General features: G+C 45.1%; 1 protein-coding gene and 1 long non-coding RNA gene across 6 annotated transcripts in view; one reads left to right on the forward strand and one right to left on the reverse strand.

Moving 5' to 3' along the window:
- LOC125336677 (collagen alpha-1(XXVII) chain B-like) overlaps positions 1-17,095 on the reverse strand; it is a 146,887-nt gene that overhangs the window by 92,308 nt on the left and 37,484 nt on the right. For all 5 annotated transcript variants that reach the window (XM_048325571.1, XM_048325570.1, XM_048325568.1 and 2 more), the window contains 6 exons: positions 13,654-13,707; positions 11,675-11,728; positions 6,719-6,763; positions 5,816-5,869; positions 3,385-3,429; positions 1,051-1,104 (listed from right to left, as the gene is read on the reverse strand). In XM_048325571.1, coding sequence (XP_048181528.1) covers positions 1,051-1,104; positions 3,385-3,429; positions 5,816-5,869; positions 6,719-6,763; positions 11,675-11,728; positions 13,654-13,707 — 306 coding nt within the window. The remainder of the gene's footprint in view (positions 1-1,050; positions 1,105-3,384; positions 3,430-5,815; positions 5,870-6,718; positions 6,764-11,674; positions 11,729-13,653; positions 13,708-17,095) is intronic.
- Positions 2,819-9,002, forward strand: LOC125336680. The gene is made up of 2 exons (XR_007207822.1): positions 2,819-2,903; positions 8,108-9,002. It is a non-coding gene; the product is annotated as an uncharacterized LOC125336680 (long non-coding RNA).

Raw genomic sequence — 17,095 nt, forward strand, 5'->3', positions numbered from 1 at the left:
CTACTTGCAGTCGGCTGCGAGAGCAGAAGACAATTAACCTTCACCCATTATCTATGGCCTCCCGAGGACACACGCAGGCAGCACCCCCAGGCTGGGGCTGTGCTTAGCAGGAGCAGTCATTAAGCTACTGGTCTGGAACCAAATGAAGGCCACTGCCGAGGCACTTGCTGCAGAACTTCTGTTTATGTTTCTTATTTAGTTATACAAGCATTAAATCAGCATCGCCAGAGTGCAGGGCAGGCCCCTCCCAGGCAGGCACACACATGCTCACTCCCACATGGTCCCAGGGCCTCTCTGGTTTCTGCAGCTTGCATTTGAGGGAGAAAAGCCTGGAATCAAACAGTGTTCATCTTCCAGTGACCTTTCTTAGGAGCTCTTGTAGCAGGAAGAGGGGGGTCCTTGGATGGGAAGAGATCAGGCAGTTGGGAGGATGGGGAGATGGAGAGTGGAAAAGCAAGGGGTGTCCTGTAAAGCTCTGAACACTCGGGTTGGGGGAAGGCACAATGAAAAGGATGGGAGGAAGGGAGGACACAGCCACAGCTACCCACTCACAGCCCCATTCTTGACTGCCTAACTCAATGCAACTGGAAATAAAGCCATTTTCAGAAAGCTACTGTCTCTTCTGAGAGCCAGGCTCTTTGCAAACATCTCCAGTCAGATGCTGAGACAGAGTGGCTGGGAGGTCATTCCTGTGGGAGCAGGGAATCTCCATGTATATTCTCTTCATCCTGCCCCACCTCAGCAAGATGAACTGGCAAGGGGGAGAGGGAAGGCAGGTTTTTAAGTGAAGGAGAATATAGAAAAACTCCTCTGTAGTCAACAGTGAGGTCTGATAGCCCTGCCTGAAGCCTGGGTTCTCCTCAACTGAATATCAGCATTATACAGGGACACAGGTCTTCATTCAAGGGTAGGAAGAGGCTAAGGAAGGGATAGTTAAGCATTAGGCATGCTTGCCTCCTTCCTCAGGAACTACACATAGAGAAGGTTACATCAGGCTCTGAAGAACTGTATTCAACCAACACACCAAGGTTTTCTTCACAAAATACTCACTCGTTCTCCATCAGCCCCCGGTAGCCCAAATAATCCTGGGAGACCAATATACCCCTAAAGAAAAGAGGAAACAAGTAGTCAAATAGTTTCTCCATTAGCATACAGTCAGTCTGTGTTTCCTGAAGAGCAGAGCAACCTCCAGTGTTGGTCAGTGGCAGCCATGATGAAATAAACCTTGAGGCAAGTGTATATGCCCATGGACTGCATGGTGCTGGCTTCCACGATGTAGTCCAAGGGCACATACCCTCACACCAGGGATCAGGAGGACTCCAGGCAGGAAGAGGACAGCCAAAAGAAACCTCACCTGGGCTGGCTCTACGTGTACCTGAGGGAAATGGAGCTTTGTTTGAGGTTAGCAAGAGCAATAGCAAAAGTAATCCACAGACCTACACCTCCTTTCATCTCTTTCTTTGCCTTTGACACTCATTTCCAACTGTTCTGTTGCACCAAGCCCTTTCTGTTTGTCTTCTGTCAGCTGGTGGTCACACACTGTAGCCCCTTCTGAGGCAAACCCCCTCTTTTGCCACCACCCTGCAGTCAGTCCTGGCTCTGCCCAAAGCCTGTCCCTGCACCACCAAGACCTTGTGCAAACCTTCGTCATCCCAAGCACTGAAGGCCCTGCCTGGGCTGGGAGAGGCAGAACCTGACATTCCAGGCTTGGGGGATTGATGTGAAGCTAAACTTGTACATCCACACAGATCCAAACTATAGGGAAACCACCTTTGCACCAACACATTTCACATAAAACCTGCTGCTTCCGCACTCATCAGAAACATTGTGTTTTCAGGTTTCTCTATGGCCTTGGGGTCCTGCTGAGACAAGACATGCTGCATAAAACACTGTATTTCCCTTCCCTTGCCACAATGGCAGCCTTGTGTTTAATCCCTTTGCTCAGCAGCCTGGACAAAGTTACCTTGTGTGCTGGGCCTCTGCAAAGGCCCAACTGGTGCCAAACATGCCGAATCCAGAGGAAGTGAATTTCAGCTGGGAGCCTCCTCCGTGGCACCTCACTGTTACAAGTGCTAACATTGCTTTTCTCTCATCTTTCTTTCTCCCTCATCGCTAAATCTCTATCTGCCAAGCCCACCAAACTTTTTCACCAGTCCATCACTCCCTCTGTTTCCTTTAGAGACAACACCTAGCTGGGAAGTAATGCTACATTAAAATGATCCTGTCTGCCTTTGCCTCCTGAATCCTAAAAGAAACCACATAACTCCCGAACTTTTCCTGGAGAACGAAAAAGTAGAGGTGGAGAATGAAGAAGAGTCCAGAAATGCACAAAATGCACATATCTTACCTTAGCACCCAATTCTGATTGACTGTGGTTGAACTGAGAAAGGACTTCCTTGGGTATTTATAAATATTTCAGTCCTCAGCACTCGGGTGCAACATGGAAAATAACTTCCAAATCTTACATTCTGCACATCTACTGCCCAATAACTACACAAGGCCCTGGTTAGAGCAGTGAAAGAGATGCCCTAGGGAAAACTTTAGCCCTTGCAGAAGTGGGGTGAGCAAGTTGTGCTCTCAGATTTTCCTCTCTCCTGCAGGAACTGAACATGCCATCTCCCTTCCCAGCTCAGGAATACTGCTAGCTACAGGGTCAGCATTTGTTTATTCCTTGCAGTTTTCCTAATGATGAAAGCCAGCTGCTTGAATTTACTGCATATAGAGAAAGTATCACATGCTAGAGAAATGGGGGGAGGTGGGGGGGGGGTGGTGTTTATTGGCTTAGAATCTCATTGTGAATTTATAATTGCAGGAAAAGAACAAAATGTGATTAACAAGAGCCTTAAGAAGTAACAAAAAAAGAATCCTTTGCAGTGAGAATAAAACCCCAGCAATTATTTTTGGTGAGTAAAACCAGACAGGACGGAGATATTGTTTTTATTTGCACATGGCTTCAAGATGCTGGCTTGCTGTTGTGCATAATGATATAAATCACTCCCAAACCAGGCCTGTACCCAAATAAGCCCATATTCAGCGTGGTCAAAGACCACTGAACCACACTGATTGAAACTAAAGAGGCCTTTGGGACATGGGGCTTGCAGGCTTTGATAGGAATTTGTAAGCCATTCTTTCCTCTCCTGCAATGTGAGCTCTGAAGGGGCTGACTTTATCATCAGCACTATTGGGGAACCTTGATCATGGTACATTCCATGTTTAATTTTAAAAACTTAACAGTGCTTCAATAAACAAGCAGTGCACGTTTCAAATCCCCCAAACTCAACAAATTAAAGCAACTAGCTTCTGCATTGCAAAATCAAGCATAATATTTCTTGAGAAGCCTTTGATAAAAACAAGCAGAGAAAAGCCAGACGAAAGGTTGCTTACCCGAGTGCCTTTTGGGCCAGATTCCCCTATGGGGCCAGGTAAACCCTAGAACAGAAGGGAAAAAACAAAGACAAATGTGGACAAGCTTTAACTTAAAATAATGAGCAGTGCCAGCCCCCCAAGCACCATCCCTGCATGGTTCTGCTTTAAGTGCTTCTTAAAGCTCTTAAAGCTTTAAGTGCTGCGTGGTTCTGCTTTAAGGTTTTGCTTTAAGAGTCCAAGGAGTATCAACAAAGGAGGAAAAAAAAGACAAAATGATACAAATAACAGATCTCCCATTGTTGGGGAGCTGGGACTCAGCAGAACCTGAGACTGCTGCACATAGTGAGTCTTCCCTGGGGCTGAAGCAGAGATTTCTGATGATAAAGACCACAAGGGCTGATGCAGTGGGGTGTCCAGAGGTTGTGTTACACTTTGGATGCGAGGCACAATGATGCTCTGTGCCCAACAGCTCTCCATTCATCTTCCTGCCTAAGCAAACACATGAGTAGCAAATGTATTCCAATACCTGCTTAGGGAGCACTGATGGAATGAGAAAGTCTGATTTCTACAGCCTAGAAAGTCACTTAGCTTTGCAGGTACTCTGATATCTCTAACCCTTTGCAGCATCAGCTATGGAAAGAATTGAAAATTCATTCCCCATTCTAATTCTATGCCTAATGCTGCTCACTTAAAGTACTGCAAAGAAGTGTAAAAATGCAAAATAAATTTTCATGTTTATTATCTTCTAGCAAGGTACCAGATCAATTTTTTTTTGTTCTAGTTCCAAGTGTTGATGGGATTTTCTGGGGGGGGGGGGGGGGGAAGGCTAAATCCATATTTTCTTCAGCTGGCAGCACTGCAGGCTCAGCCTGGGATGTGAAAGTCCAGTTGTGCTCTTTCCTGGCTCTTGCATCATTGCCAAAGATTTCGGCATCAGGGTGAAGTTACAATCCTGCCTGTGATGCACAAACCAAACCCAAGCCAAGCCCTCTCTCCCACTGCTGCAGAGCCAGCACAGCTGACAGGAGTAACGAGTAGTAAAATCTCAGTAAAGTAAACAGCTCTGATGCGGGATACACACAGCATTCAGATAGGCCGAAAAAAAGCTGCCTTAAAAAAATAGAAAAGTCACTTTCCTGGCCCAAACCACATTTTAAGAAGGCAGTTTTGTTCTTTGAATGTCAAGGCACAGATTTCATCCTGCTTATCTGATGGGCTGAATTGCTTAACAGCATTTATTAACCTTGTATGTCCAAAATCTCCTGGACCTCTTCTTATTAGTCATCTAACACACATTCACACCTAGGAGACTCTTTGGCATGCTCAGCTCTAAGAGCCTTTCAGAGTATGAATGGAGCATTTAGTCAGGTGCATAAAGCTCCCATCCAGTTCTGCCATCTGTGCTCTCCAGTGTGCAAGCAGGGTATCAGTTTAATTTTCAATTTAAAATGGGTCATGCAATATTGACAGTCTGAGGCAGAGAGATGCAGACTTGTTCTGCAGGTCTAGTTCACATTTAATCCAACAACCTACACATCTGCATAAAAAATTCACATCCAAACTCATGATAAGTCTGAAAGACTCAGGACAGAGCATTTGGGATCTTTGGCATATGCCTGGTCTCTTGGCTTAGAGATAAACATGGCAGAATCCAACATTAATGTGTCCATTTTAGAAAATCCTGACAAACTCACTTCACCACAAACTGTTACAGGGATAGATGTTCTGTCCTCCAACAGATTCCATTTTTTAGGGTCTTACAAATTCTCCTCTTTCCTTTCCACTATTAAGCATCTTACATCAGTAGGACAACAAAGTGTCTAGTCTTGACCCATCACCCAATGCACACTCCTCCATTCCTAAAGTTGTCTTTGTGTAATTTTTTTCAGCATGAGAACAAAGACTTGATTGTATTTCATCATCTTATTTGCAGCTGCAAATATGATTTTTATATCTATATTTACAGTTCATGCATAACGTTATGTGTGTGTATACGTATGATCATGCCAGTACATTTTACTAGTGAGAGTTCATCTAAATCTCCTCCTCCAATAATAAATACACCTTTTTCCATCCCAGGTTTCTAACTTGTCCAACATTAGATGCAAAATATGCCTAAAAGAGAAGGGTTAGCAGCTTGCAGGTATCTCTCTGCTCTGCTGTTCTGTTTTTTCCCTGTTATACTGAAGAAAAATCTGTCAGAATTTACTATAGAAATTCAGGTGTTATCTATCATAGGCACAAAATACTTTTTAACAATATTTCAGAGTTTAAAGACTGTATTATTGGTACACATCTTGAGGAGGAAAGAAGGAAAATATTCAGACATCAAATATTCAAATATACCAACATTTTCTAGAGGACTGCACTGTCCTTAGTGGGGCATGTCTTTAGCTACCTGCACACCCAAATCCCTACTGTGTGCACAGCATGATGAGATTTACTGCACCTGCCTGCCAGGATAACCTTTGGCACCTGGACTTCCAGCTGGTCCTTGTTCACCCTTTGGAGAGAAAAAAGAAAAGGCACAAAAGGTCAGGTGAATGTCCCACTTGGGAAGTGTCTTTAGCTGCATCACTGTGGAATGGATTAACCTGATGCACATTTATCAAGAGGAAAAAAATATTAAGGGTAGATCATGAAGTTAATTAACAAGGGGGGAAAACACACAGAAGCCAAGTCAACAGGACCCATACACTAAGCAAGTGCTGCTGTTTCTCCTTCTCCCTTCATTTGCAGGGAAAGCAGCAGATAGTCTGGAACAAGGACGCTAAGAGAAGGTGTAAGGCTGCATCTATATCTGGCATATGGAACCGTTTTGCTGGTGGGAAAGCACTGCCAAAATTCTTCAGAACTAAATGGATTCATGTATAATATCCTTTAACATCATTGCTAACAGGGCCTGCTATTCATTGCCTTTTTTTTTTTACTGCATTGCAAACATCAAACTTAACCAAATAAAGAGGGGGAAGAAAAGGGGAGGGGGGAAATGGGCTTTGGGAAGGGAATGACATATACTCAACACAGTGTGGTTAGTAAAGTCCAGGTGAAATTAATGTAAAAAGACAAATAAAGGGGGAGGATGGTGAGCTGGTTTTTCTTCCCCCAAGTAAACTTAGCATGGCTGAGCAGTGAAAATTAGAAATTAAATTTAGCAACTCCAAGGCAGTCTCCTCCCACCATCCCATTGATGCTGGGTCCGTGTGTGTGCTCAGATCCCAGTGTGTGCTGAGCAGCCCTGGAAGGAGCTGGCTGTCCACACCGAGCAGGCTGTACCAGAGCCAAACCAGCATCACAGCCAGCAAATCCATCCCTCCTTAAAGGTCCCCTGTTGGGAAGTGGGAAAACTCACCTGGTCTCCAGGGTGACCTAGTGGTCCAGGGTAGCCTTTATATCCCTGTCAAAATAGGATGGAGGAGATGAATACTAAGAAACAAAAATACAGTAAAGAAAATACAGTACTGGGTTTGGTTTTAATGTCTCTTTGCAGGTGGGATTATTGTTCTGAGGTGAAGCAGGATTTTAGACAGCATTAAACAATCATGCAAACTTTTATCAAGCTGCTTTGTGCTTGCACCACCCAAACCTGCTGATGTGCCCTGCTGTGGTCTGGGGTGGTACATACTCCGGAAGGAATTGCTCCATGAACACATTTAGAGTGGTCTCCATGCTCAGATCTGTCTATTTGTAATCTACACCTTGAGCAAGGCTGCCCTTAATCCTCAGGAAACCACAGGCCCGTAGAATGAAATGTTGGCTTTGGGCACATTGGGGACTACAGCAACATGAGTCACTTGTGTTTCAGAGCTCTTACTTTTGCTTTAGAATTTGAAATGCCACATGAAACACCAAAACAACCATTTACTGTCACAGGAAACTTTGATTTTTCTACCTTGAGCTTGTTCAGCTTCCACCTTTTCTAATCTAATTATTACAAGATCCAGAGGTCTTCATTATGAAGGTACTAAAAATTGTGAGCAAGCTGCCTCTCAACCTGCTCTCTCTGCTAAACTAATTAGAATGAGTTTCTTAATCCACCTTGCTTACTGGCAAGTGTTTCAGGCTTCAAATCATTCCCACAGGTCTTTCATAAACCTGCTTCAGTTTGTCAGTATTTCATTTTTTTGGGGGGATGCAGACACCGGAGCAGGACAAGGGCAGCCTGTTTGACTGCAGACTGAGCACTGTGTGTCTTTCAAGGAGTTTGCTTTCTCCTGGATTTACCTAGAGCTCCCTTCAAATAGAGTAAATTTTGTATGTGATTAACGCTTCAGGTTTTTTCCCTCTTCTTTATTATTTTGCTTCAGCTGTTTAAAACAAATTCACTTCCATCAAGAGAAGCAGAGCAGGAGATTAAACTCAGTTACAGAGATGACTGTTTAGCTGGGCTACCAGCAAGATTAAAAAAAAAAAAAAGCAGAAAATTTAACTTGAAACAAATGGGAGAGAAAAAAATAAACATGGAACAATTCTTGCACAAATACTAGAGAAATAACAAATTGCTTTCAATGGTGGATTACAACTGATTGTACCTCAGTCCCTGCTACTCACCCTGTCCTGGGCTCCAGCGCACCTCATCTGTCTCTGAACTCCACAGGGAGTGTCCCTGCTCTGGAAGCCATCACCAGGCCCAGGGGTGACCGAGCACTTGGCCTTTGGCTCCACTCACCACATGAACCCAGGACTGTTTCTGCTCCCAGGTCCACATCTCTGCTTAACAGCTTTTTTATTCTTCCCACAGGCTATTCCAGACCTGCAGCCTGAGCTTTTGCTGGCAGGGTGTGCAACGCTCTCAGCCATCCTGGCCACTACCCGCTCCCCTTTGCATTCCTCCTGCCTTGTTATTTCAGACAGTCTGGCCTGGAAAGATGTTGATTCCCTTCTCACCAGTTCTCTCCTGCTTGGCCTTGCTCTGGACAGAGCTGCACCTCCTGGCAAGGCTGACATGAAGGAGACTTGTTTGAACCACCTTAAGGGTCCTTTCTCCAAATGTTGTGAGAGCATTTCAGTCAGACATTCCTCACTGGAAGTGCCTCAGCAGCTCTTGGAGGAGGACCAGTACACAGGATTCCCTGCCCCTCTCCAGGAATCTGCCCCATGAAATCTTCTCCTGCTCATCCTCTCCCTGGCTCCTCCACAGGGGCTTAGCAGAAAGGAGGGAGGATGGTCCACCCTGGTTGGGTGTCTGGCCTGAAGGTGAGAGCTGTCAACAGAAACATCCCTGGGTTCAGCATCTCCAGCCATTCCCTGGAATTTAGATTTCCATGGGGTCTTCTCCTGGGACCTCTGCCCACTTCTTCCAGACTGGAGCAGGAGCTCCATTTGTCTCTAGATAGCTGGAACACCAAGCTTAGAAATATTTTACTTTTCCACTGATAAGAAAGATGTGCCTGGCTTGGCTGCTCTGAACCATTCTGCTCCAGCTGGGTTTCTGGAGGATGGGTGTTTCAAAAGCCTGCCGTGTCCACCCAAAGTAGGTGGTGGCATGATGGTCCCTTGAGATGCTCAAAGCATGTCCTGAACTAAATCCTGCACCAAGCACCACATTGCTAGTTCTGTAAGTGAATGGCACTTAGGTTAAGTATGTAGACACTCTGCTACCGTTGTGTTCTATTAAATATTCTCCTCGCTACGTATCCTGGGCTCTGGAGTTTCAAATGTATTTCTTCACAATTTACCACAGTTATTTCTGCCCCAGGTTAATTATAATGAGGGAAAACCAGAAAAGCTCATATATGTTAGAGCTGGCTGCAGTGTGAAAGTATTTACCTGCTAAAATCCTCTTCGAATAGCAGTAAAATGACAGGGCAGAGGGTATGAAAACAACTGCATTTGCTCTTTTATCTGAACACTTCCTGATGATTACAGGGCAGTCAATACAAAGGGCTGTGATTTAGAAAGGAAATTGTGCTCCAGTGAAGAATTTACTCATCTATGATGATATATAATCCACTCTCTCCTAGCTAAAGTGATCATCCTGCACATTGGTAGGAAATGTGAAAAATAAAGGGGCCAGGGAATGACACCTGCATACAGGATGTTTTGAAGCCCTGACCACTTCCCAGCTCTGTCTTTGCTCTCTGACTCTAATGAAGCTTTGCCTCTCTCACTGCTGCTGTTTTCTCCTCTGGAGAAATGATGCTGCTCTGCTGAGATCTATCTCCAAGGCAGCTGTGGTCTGCCAAAGCCAAAGTCCACAGGTTCATAGGCACCAGATGGACAGGCAGAGGGAACGTCCAAGACACCCTTCCTGAGAACTCCTGGTCTGCAGAAGCACCATTTACTCTGTGTGGAGAAGATGAGAAATACACCTGCTGCTTCTAAGGCAGTTTCATGTACTCATAGATGTGTGGAGCTAAAACAACTTTGGGGGTGCTCTGAGATCAGCCTGTCCAATCCTACAAGTCCAATCCAAGTTTGTCAGCATTCCCGAGGCAGGCACTGAGGAATGAGACACACTATCCAAAACCATATGTTGCTGGTTGTGGCTCCAGCTCATGCTGCTGAGCCAGTGGATTCATTTAGTGGGAAAAGTATTTTATTTCTCCTGGTGAAATATTTTGCCCATTTGAAGGTTTCTACATGGTGTTCTCAGATCAAAGCCCTGAGAGCCCTTTTTGCAGCCCTTCCATGGAGTGAGCTGAGGGGTGCCCATTTCCAAGGTGTTGCTGTTTTCCGGTAGCCAAAATATGTTGCCCACCTTCAGCCAAGTACCAGTGTATTTTCACTGGGAGAATGCCAGCAGGGAATCCAGATTAAAAAAAAAAGATTTTTCCAAACATTCCTCCAACAGCTGCAAATTTTTTCTTAATGTAAGATGCTAATAAAAGCCAGGTTACACCAAACCCACTGCCAGACTAGTGCTACTGGGAGGTGTTTTTAAGCTGCACCAAGGAAAAATTTCAACATCCAACTTGCTCATTACTTGAAGAAACAGAAGCATACCCCTGCCTTTACCCAGTCCTGTGGGAGTTAAGATCAGATGTGAAGGCCATGTGCTGGACTTGGGAATGTTTGTTCAATCTCCGATTCCTTCTCTGCTTTTTCCACTATGAGTCCTTGCACTCCTGACATTGCATTTTGCTGATCGTAACCACAAGGTTTTGTTTTATGAGCTGTTATACCAGGAAAATTGTATTCTTTGCACCCTATTAGTTAGAACTTGTTTGTGACAGCAAAAGATCCGTAATCGATCACTCAGTTGCTCCTACTCCACACAGCACCCCAAGCGTGACCAGCCTTGGAGTAGAAAAATAAACTCAGCCTCTCCTCTTGGCAATTCGGTTCTAGTATAAAGCATACAACAAATAATCATGGAGAGGGAGGGTTCCTTTCAGCCTCCTCCACACTCCACTCTCTCCTTGGAGTATTAAAACACCCGAGGAGGTGTTTGTGTGCAGCTAACTGACCTGAGGAACAGTGTACGGTCAATGGCCCATTGACTGATAAAGTGATTGAAACAAGATGCTAATTTTAACTGTTCAGTTTAGCTGTGGCAATATTGGCTTGCTGGGAAGGGGAGTCATGGCCACTGAGTCCCACTCAAACAGCTTCCTGCAACAGGTCCAGCTTCCAAAAAAAGAAACCTACCTACCAACACAGCCTGGAACTGGAAACTCAGCTGAAATGCCCTTGATCTATGAAAGATCTGAGCTCCAAATATGGATTGCTGAGGCATTGCTGTGCAGGCTTGAAGGCATGGATACAGACACACACCCTGCTGCCTCAGGAAAACAGGGATGGATCTTGTGTTCTATCCTTACATACCCTTTTCTAGGCATAAATGTGTTGTTTGTGATGTTAATGGTGTTGAAGCATCAATATGGAAGCAAATAAAGTAAAGCCTGACCAGTGCTGACAGTCTCCAAGCAAAATAAAGAGGGAAGGCACACAGATACTTTTTTGAAATGTGCTTTACCAAGATAGACAGCCATGGTTTCCTTGGAATGCTGGTACTGTTCTGAATCCAACCTTTGAGTATTGCTGTTGGTTGGAGAGCCCTTTAGTTAATGCACTGGCTGCACCAGGTCTAAATTGAGCTTGCTGAGGAACACCCAGTGTCAGGGTGCAGAGGGACGTGGAATACAAAGAAAGAACAGAATTCTGTATCCAGAATTTCATTTCATACTCTTACACGGTCTTTAGGCCGTTGCTTCAGCCTATCTCCCTAGGTTATACACCTGCAAAATAGGCATAAGGCTCTTTGGGTGGGTACTGGGACTTTTAATTAAATCTTTTAGGCAGAGTTAAAGAAGAAAATTTAAAAATAAAATTATCGATCTAATTCACTAGAAAAGTACACTCTTACCTTTCTACCAGGTGGTCCAGGGAACCCAGTTAAACCAGGTAAGCCCACATCTCCCTGTAGGAAGCAAGCAAGTTCTATTAGTTTTCAGCAACATTTTCCCAATGCCTCCTGCAGTTACTGCAATTATTTTGCTGACACCAGCCCCCAGCTATTGATATTTCTGGTTCTAATCACAACTCTTCAAAACCTGACTGGATAAGAAGTGTAGATTTAAACAACATCTCTATTAACTGGCTCATATAAATAATAACCCCAGTTAATTAATGGCAGCTGCTGCTGGAGTCCAGCTTTTCGCAAGCAGAATGAATGCGCTTTTTTCCCCCTCAATGATCTCATTCAGTCACATGCTTCATTCGCCTTTCAGTAGGCATTGAAATCGCCAAGGCAAGGAAATTTTAGCTTTTAAGTGTAATAAGAACAACAGGTACCTCCTGCCAAATCCTGTGATTTACTCTCACACTCTGCTACTGCACTGGCTCAGCCCATGGCTCCTGTTCAGATGGTGCTGGTGGTGTAATTATTTAACCTGCCCAGATGACACGGATTGAACCTTTGCAGGCTGCTAGTGGGAGGGTTTGTTCAGTGGCCTGTACTTCTGAAAAGGGATTGCATCACATCCCGCTGGCAAACCCAAACCATCACAGAACGGATGAGCGCATTGCTGTGAGACCTCTCCAACACCCAACTCGGCTGTGTGAGCCCACTTTGGCCTCCTCTGATCAGAGTCAAAAAACCCTGAAGTGCCTTCTTACTGGAATTTTAAAAATTTCCTGTATCTAGCTTGAAAATTAGGCATCACTCCAAACTCCTGCCGGAAACTCCTTATTCCTATTACTGCTAACAAATAAAACCTTGTTAACACAAGCTAAAGGCAATCTGGATCTCTCCCTTTTTACCAAGCACTGTCTTCAAGAAAACAGTTCCAGACCCTGCAGGTGGATGATTTCCATGTGATGCCACTCCAATATAGTGTACCAGAAATTTCAAAAGACATCTCATGCTGTTAAGTTAAAAGCATCATTTCAGACTTAGCCTTCTTAATGTTTTCTAGCATTGCCTTCCATCTTGTCGTTGTGTGGCCTCACTGTGCTTTATGGAGGCAGCTGGTGTCAAATGAAGGGCCCAAGCTCCTTATGGCTGGTGCTTTCTATGAGCTGTGCATTTATAGCAAGACTTATGGTGAAAGGAAGAGAACCAGGCTTCTGCCCTGGACAAGAGTTACCAAGGATTGTGCAGGCATCACTGAAAGAACTAACTGAGGTAGATGATGTGGAGCCCTGATTGCCCTACTGTTCATTTCTAGAATTCTGTGAGGGCTTATTGCCTCAGTAAAAATCACTCAGCTGTAAAACAGCAAAAATGGGAGTTGTAAGTTATTGAAAAGAATTAGCAGAAGTCTGATCCTTAACAACTGCTAAACCCAGAAAGCAGCTTTCCTTCCTAGCTAGGTGCTTTGTGCTGGTTTGAGCAGCCCTTGGTGGAAACCCCTCAGTGAGGTCCATGCCTTAGAAGCCTCTACCAAGAAACCTCTACCCTGATGGGGCTGCAGCATGAGGCAAACCCCCGTTCCTCAGCTCCTCGGCAAGAATATCCTTTCCTTGGCCTTCAAGGTTTTTATTCCTTAGACTGGGATTGCCTTTTGCTGCAGCTGCATGCCCAGACTGTGGCTGTACCTTCAACGTGCTACTTGAAACACTTGGCTGAAGTAGCCACATGCCTGTGGCAACAGGGACTTCAGTTGGGCTGCAGATTGTGGATAAATTGGATGAACAGTCAGACAACAACACTGTGGCAGGTGGCACCTCAGTGCACTATGATCAGTGAGGGCTACCTCTCTTTAATCCTGAATCCATGGTCTAAGCCTTATTTCCCAGTCCTATGTCTACTTGAGCAGCTGTGATGCTTGTGGCTGCAGTGCAGACTCCCTGTGTGTGTGCACAGGTCTAAAAGCCCACCATGGCCTCGGGGTGACATCTCACCTTCTGCCCATTGCGAGCTTTTCCAGGCGACAGGCCAGGATCACCTTTCTGACCCTGAAATGAAAAACTTACATTAGTGACATAATCCAAGGGCTCAGCCCACAGATGTGGTTCTGCTTCCACCAAGCCTCCAAACTAGAAAACCATTTTTTTTTATTGCAGTCTTCCTCGACATCCCAAATGTATTAAAGTGGCTGGGAATAGCTGTTTTGCTGGGGGTGGATTTGCTAAGTGATTGCTGCTGCTAAAGAGTTGAGTTTTAAACAGTAGTTGACAGTATTAAATTGGCTAAAGAAAAGATAACTGGAAGAAAGCAATGTCAGGACTTTTGATACTTATTAGACCAGACAGCTGCGATTCCTTCCTTGTCTACAACTACCATCACAAAAATAATTACCAAACCTAATACTGGGGCTAAACCATCCTTCTTGACAACTCACTAGATGCTGCTGCTTTTTTAACTGTGAGGAACAGATGAAACTGCAGAGAAAGTTGTACTAATTAGACACCCCCAACAGCCCGAGCAGAGGCTCCGAGGCTGGCAGAAAGCGGCACGCTCGACCTTAAGTGGCAGTGTTCCTTATTTTCCTCCTTAACAACCATGACGAGGGAAACTACAGTTTGAGGCTGTGATCTTCCAACAAACAGGCTGGAATCTCAGCAGCTTTTGATCATCTAATTCCAGCAGATTCCATTGGAAATCCCACTTCCAATTCTCAGAAGGTGGAAAGGTAATGTGAGCACCTAACAGGGGAAGAGATGCAAGTAGAAAAATCTAGAAGACACTGAAGTGTCCCAGGTTCTTTGGGTAGGGGAGAGCTAAAGCTCAGCACACATAACATCTCTTCTGGCCCAGCCAGGATGGGTACCCCCGGATCAGTCACTATTTAACACCCCATGAATCATAAGCAAGCCACAACCTCTGTGTGCCACATCAGCACAGGACAGCTGGGAGGGTTAATTAATGGCTGTCAAGTGAAGTGATTACAGGGAAGGGGAGACCCAGAAAGGAGCAATACTGGTTATTAACTGGCATTTCTCATGAGCAGCACAGAGCTCTGGCTACAGCCAGCTGAGCTGCTTTTCCACACAGCCTCACTGTAAGTACATTCCACGTGTACTTCCCACCTTGTACAGAGTGTAAATCTCCCCTTCTCCTCCTCCTCCTCCAGCATCCACCACAAGCTGCAACACTCAGGAATGAGACTGCTTGGCTCTGGACTGTAGGGAGCACTGCAGATTCAAGGCAGATGCATCTGCACAAATTCTGAATGAAGGCTGCTGGGTTTGCAAACAGTAAATGAAGTCATGCAGATAATCTTGCTTTGCATGCAGCTGTTATCAGGGCAATTCTCCCACTCCTTGAGGTTCAGAGCAGTCAGTGGGTGCTGCCACTGCTGGGAACAGATTAGAGAAGCCCTTGGGATCGCTGGGCATTCATTTCTACTCTGCAAAATTAATTCACTGCAGCAGGTAGACACCCACCACTTTCCCTAAATCTTCCCATGTGTTCCATGCAATGGCTTTGAGACATGGAAAAGAACACAAGCCTCTTGTGTTTTCCCCTGGGAAGCTCCAGATCACATTAGCAAAGTCTCTGCTTTGCCCTGGTTCTGTGCTCAGCACTGCTGAGACCATCACACAGGTGAAGAATTCAGCCACGAGCAGGGTCACATGTCCCTGAGGTTAATCAGCAATGGGACCAGAGGGAACGGATGCCTGGATGTGAGGGCTGAAATTGTGGATTAATTGTTTGAGTCTTCTTATACAGAAATGGCAACAGGGGAATTAACCTAAATCTTGTCCATCACCAAGCCATAGCACCTTTGCAACAAGCTTCTCTCTTTCCCATCCTAATTTACTGAGAACACTTGTTCCTCTCGTAAAGGAAGAAATTGTTTTCTTCTGGTTTTTTTTTCCTACCTGGGAGAAGTTTAGAGCTGTGCAATTTAAACATCCCAGTTTTGCAATCCCACTAATACTATTTTGAACATCAGTGAGCCAAACTGATGAGCTACCCTGGAGAAAAAACATTAACTAAACTGAAAATTCAATATTTTTCAAGCACATCCTGAGAGATACATCCAGTCATTAGCAAAAACACCCCTCCTGTCCTCCAGCAGCTTTCAGGTGACAGACCCAGTCATGACCCCAGCCCAGCCTGTGCCTACAGCTATTTCAAAGGTTATCTGCAATAATCATTCTCTGCTAACCAGATGCAACAGCAGTTTTACAACTGCCAAGGACAACAAGCAGAATGCAGAAAGTGGCAAGAATCCTCCTTTAAGCAGTTTCATATCATGAATTGCTGAGCTAAGCACCACAGGCTAAATTCCCAGGTGGCACAAGCAGGTGTAATGCCACTGGAGTCAGTGAAACCATGCCCAAGCAGATCAGCAGGATTTTGGCTCAACATCTACAAACAGCTCTGTACAAAAGATCAGCTTCCTAAGTCCAAGGAATTACAAGTGCTCAGCTCCAGTGGTGAGAATAAAGTGGGCTCTGCACAGGGTTGACTGTGAAATGCAGAAACACAACTAAAGCACTACAACCAGGCAGGAGACCCATAAATACATCCAGAGCCTGCAGTGCCACACCACAGCCCTTTAAAGGCTCTGGTCATTCAGTTGATAAAAATTATGCTCCTGGGTCCCTTCTTAAGTGACAATGACTTGGGAGTTAGTCACGGTTTCCAAGCTGTATCTATCTGGGAAACTTCAATTTCCTTTCTTAGATTGCTTGTTTCTTCCATGGGATTAACTGCTATCTAAGCAAGACCAAGCCCAGCAGCCACTTGTCGGCTCTCAGCAAGAGAAGTTCCACTTGGAGCTGCTCTGCCCTGTTGCCTAGGCTGAGCTCTCACAAGTCCATGATTTCTGCCACGTGCTGGGTCTATTAAGAAGATTCCCATCTCTGAAAGCGTCCAAGGCCAGGTTGGATGGAGCTCTGAGTGACCTGTTCTAGTGGAGGATGTCCCTGCCCATGGCAGGGCATTGGAATGAGATGAGCTTTAAAGTTCCAACCCAAAGCATTCTTTGATGATTTTATGATGAAGGCATCAAGTCCCAGGTGAAGGCCTACAGGCAGTTAAAACATAAGAATTAAAACACCACTTTTTGGGGCAAAGTCTGTCTTCCGGGACTGGTGTGACACCAGAGAATTGAAGGGAAGGAGGGTAGCCAAAACTCTGGCATCCGACACACACCTTCCAAAGGGCATTTCTGAGGCAGAGATGATGGAATCAGGGCTTACCAGGCTCTCCGTGCTAGAGGTGAACCTTCGCCGTGTCCTGGGCTGAGCTCCAGCTCCCACATCCCATTGCAAACCTAATATTTCTTTTGACCATGAACAGACCAATCCTGCAAATGGTGGCTAGACAGAATTAAAATATATCACAGAGCCGGATATATCATGGATGACACCGGATTTCTGCTGCAGACTT

This window comes from Corvus hawaiiensis, chromosome 21, assembly GCF_020740725.1.
Source record: "Corvus hawaiiensis isolate bCorHaw1 chromosome 21, bCorHaw1.pri.cur, whole genome shotgun sequence".
Taxonomy (NCBI): domain Eukaryota; kingdom Metazoa; phylum Chordata; class Aves; order Passeriformes; family Corvidae; genus Corvus; species Corvus hawaiiensis.